General features: G+C 40.3%; 1 protein-coding gene across 1 annotated transcript; it reads right to left on the bottom strand.

Annotated features, from left to right (window-relative positions):
• Window positions 1–862: 862 nt before the first annotated feature.
• LOC139197781 (uncharacterized) lies at window positions 863–3,689 on the bottom strand. The gene is made up of 5 exons (XM_070825744.1): window positions 3,436–3,689; window positions 2,988–3,151; window positions 2,486–2,649; window positions 1,521–2,194; window positions 863–1,250 (listed from the first exon to the last, which is right to left on the bottom strand). Exons 1-5 carry the CDS (start codon window positions 3,687–3,689, stop codon window positions 863–865), a joined length of 1,644 nt encoding a protein of 547 aa, XP_070681845.1.
• Between the last annotated feature and the right edge of the window lie 532 nt (window positions 3,690–4,221).

Below are 4,221 nucleotides of genomic sequence, written 5' to 3'. Positions count from 1 at the left end.
TTTCAGCTTTAACCTGTTGGCAAATGGCACACCTACTCACGTACTTAGCAATTTCTCTTTTCATACCCGGCCAATAATAAAATGGTCGAATGGTATGATACATCTTGGTACCTCCTGGATGCATAGCATATGCTGAAATATGCGCTTCATCAAGGATTTCTTTCTTTAACTCTGCATTATTCGACATATACATTATGTTCTCTTGCATAAGCATGCCATCAGTTTCTTGAATTCTGAAATCTTTCTTCTTGCCTCGATTTCTTGCTTGAATTATTTCTCGGGTCTCTTCATCAATCATTTGAGCTTCAAGCACGCGATCAATTAAAATTGGCGTAACTTGAAAATTTGCAAGTAAGGCTTCCTCTTGATCTTCCACTCCTAATTCCACTCCAGTGGACCTTAATTCTGCAAGGAGAGGAACATGACAATCATATATGGCATTAAGTCTAGCTGGAGTCTTCCTACTAAGTGTATCCGCCATTATATTTGCACAACCAGGGTGATATTCAATCATGCAATCATAATCGCTAAGTAACTCAATCTACCTCCGTTGCCAAAGATTTAGATCCCTCTGAGTAAAAAGATACTGAAGACTCTTATGATCTGTGAAGATTTTACATTTCTCATTATAAAGATCATGTCTCCAAATCTTCAAAGCAAAAATGATAGCCGTTAACTCCAGATTATGAGTAGGGTAATTCTTTTCATAAGGTTTCAACTGTCTTGAAGCATAAGCAATCACCCTACCATGTTGCATCAATACACAACCCAGACCATTCAAAGAAGCATCATTGTAGACCTCAAAATTACCACTATCATCTGGGAGCGCCAAAATAGGTGCATGAGTGAGATAATACTTTAATTACTGAAAACTTTGCTCACAATTATCATCCCACTCAAACTTAACATCCTTCCTGGTTAACCTCGTCAATGGTAAAGCAATAACTGAAAAATCCTTAACAAACCGTCTATAATAACCTGTTAGGCCAAGAAAACTCCGTACCTCAGTGACGGTTCGAGGTTGCTCCCAATTCTCCACAGCTGCCACTTTTTGAGAATCCACTCGAATGCCTTGATCTGATATAATATGTCCTAAAAATGCCACTTGATCTAACCAGAATTGGCATTTGTTGAACTTAGCATATAATTGGTGTTCCCTCAAACTTTTCAACACCAATTTAAGATGGCCAGCATGCTCTGCTCTAGACTTAAGGTATACCAGAATGTCATCAATGAAGACAATGACAAACCTGTCCAAATATGGCTGGAATACTTAATTCATTAAATTCATGAAAGCTGCTGGTGTATTAGTTAACTCGAATGGCATCACAAGAAACTCATAATGACCATATCGAGTTCTAAATGCTATTTTCAGGACATCTTCACTTTTAATCTTCAACTGGTAGTAACCAGACCTCTAGTCAATCTTAGAGAACACACAGGTACCTCGGAGTTGATCAAAAAAATCATATATATGTGGCAATGGATAACGGTTCTTAATTGTTACCTGATTCAATTACCGGTAATCAATGCATAGCCTCAAAGTTCTGTCATTCTTCCTCACAAATAAAACTAGAGCTCCCCAGGGTGAAGTACTAGGTTTAATAAAACCTTTATCCACTAATTCTTGCAATTGAACTTTCAATTCTCTTAATTCAGCAGAAGCTATTCTATATGGAGTCAAAGATATAGGTTTCGTATTTGGAAGCAGATCAATAGCGAACTCCACATCTCTATCTGGTGGTAATCCAGGCAAATCATCAGGGAACACATTCGGAAAATGCCTAATCACACTTACATCTTCCACACTACTAGCAGCATTATCATTCAACACCACGTGAGCCAAATATCCTTGACAACCTTTCGACAACAATCTTTTGGCTTTCATGGCAAAAATAACACCATGCCTCACCCCGCTAGGCTCTTCTACAAATGTAACTTTAGGTAATCCAGGACGATGAAAAGTAACTATCTTTCCATAGCAATCTATCTTGGCACGATTGTAGTGTAACCAATCAGTGCCCAAAATCACATCAAAATCAACAATGTCTAACGGAATAAGGTTAGCCGGTAGAACGATATCCTCCACTATCATTGGACATCCTGGATATACCTGATCAACATAACATCTCTCCCCTCTAGGCATAGAAAACTCTAAATCATATCCTAATGGTGTAGGATGAGGTTGCGTCACCTGAGAAAATGTATGAGAAACAACAAAATGCGTAGCACCACAATCAATCAATACTCTAGCAAAATGACTAAGAATATTTAACGTACCCATGATTAAATCAGGATTGTTTTGAGCATCTTGCAGTGTCATGTTATGGATACGTCCTTGATTTTGCTGTCATCCACCACGACCTCTGTTAGCATGAATACCACGTCCTTGTCTTGGCTGACCAGACTGCCTCCAAGATCCTGCACTCCTAGCAGCAATCTCTACCTGTTGTGGTTACCCCCCTTCGGTACCATTGGGATCCACCTGCTGAATGGGCTGATATGGCATAGAACCTCCCTGATACTGAGGGTAACCACTCTGATAATGAGGGTCCTGCGAGTACTGATACTGCCCTGAAGTATAAGGAGCGGTGTCGCCCTGATAATGATAAGCATCACCACGACCAGTCTGGGCATAACCACTAGGTCCTGAAACTTGATGGGCAGTCGCATGTGGTGGTAAGGAAGGCTATTGGGGCCTATGCTGATTCTGAGGGTAATGTGCAGCCCTATGCCCTATCTGCCCACAAGTATAGCATGCATTGCTGCCTCTCCAACACTTTCCAAAATGCCTATTATTACTCATGCTGTATAAAAGAGCACCTGAACCACCAAAGTCCCTCCACCTCTGAAATCTCGGGCCTCTAGAAAATCAACACCTCTCATCTGCATGTTAGAGCTTAAGCCTCCACTAGAAGAGCTGGAACTAACACCACTTCTCTTAAAACTCTGGGTCTTACGAGGTCCTTAAGATGATTGACCTTTACCTTTATCATCTCGCCTCTGGTTCCTGTTCTTTTCTTCTTCATCTTCACTCTCATTGGGCATATTCTTTGAGTCCTCAATCTGTAGTAAAACCTCATAAAACTCCTGGTAAATGGCACAGGGAGTCGATGTCACTATAGAACGCCATTTCTTCTTAGTACCTAACCTGAAACGACAGAGCATCTCGACCGGATTACCAATAACCTCCGGATCATATCGAGAAAAATTAGTAAATCTCGTGTAATATTCATTCGCCATCATTTTTCCTTGTTTTAGATGCGTAGATTCTTATTTCTTGCGATTAATATACTCAGGGGAATGAATATTTTCTGAAACAACTGTTTAAACACTTCTTAATCGGCTGCTACCTCTGATGGCATCTGATAGGACTCCTGTCTTCACCAAGATGCAGGCTCTGAACCTAGAAACCAGGTAGTCGTCTCGACCCACCTATCAGGAGAAAGATTCCCCTGACTCTGCATCACAAGGAAAGTCTTTTCGACATGATTAAACCACTTCTCCGCTCCTTCAAGTCTTTCATTACGCATGAAATGATTCAGCTTCAGATTATGCACAGTCTCAAAATGTGTCATTTGAGGAGGACGGAGCGAAGACTGAATGTCATTAGCTATAGCTTCCCCTAACTGAGCAATATCGGGGAAACTAGGCTCAGCTGAGTGATGTGGCTCTTTACGAGGCGGCATAGTTCTAACAGAAGACATCATAATGATTAGATTATTCACAAGATATACAAGACTACTAAACCTAGGCTCTGATACCAAACTGACACACCCCGACCTAAAATCAAGGCGTGTTGGCCGTCACGTGAAGGTGACGTAGCCATATGCACAGTGCGGAAGCAATAAGGATATGAAATATACGAATAAATAAGAACCGAAAGCTAATTATTGTGCACTAATAAGCAGAAAGTGCTAGGAATGAGATACAAGAGTAAATACACCTAATCAGAGCATAGAAGTCTAGGTGCAGTCCAGTAGGACAAGTATTAGTTATACGGTACCATAAGAAGTCCTACGAATATTATACTTTGTCAGAACCACCAAGATCCACAAATGCCACCAACAGCAAGTCTACCTAAAACCCGAAAGGGTGCAAAACAGAAAGTGTGAGTGGGCAAAAACAAAGCTTTTCAAAATCATTTCATTTATCAAATGCTCTAACCCATCACCGTAAAACATGTATAATTTTTCCAGAAATGGAATATAAATTATATAT

The sequence above is a fragment of the Malus domestica genome, chromosome 07, assembly GCF_042453785.1.
Source record: "Malus domestica chromosome 07, GDT2T_hap1".
NCBI classification, from domain to species: Eukaryota; Viridiplantae; Streptophyta; class Magnoliopsida; order Rosales; family Rosaceae; genus Malus; species Malus domestica.
Note: the sequence above shows the minus strand (reverse complement) of the source record. Positions and strands in the feature narration are given on the sequence as shown.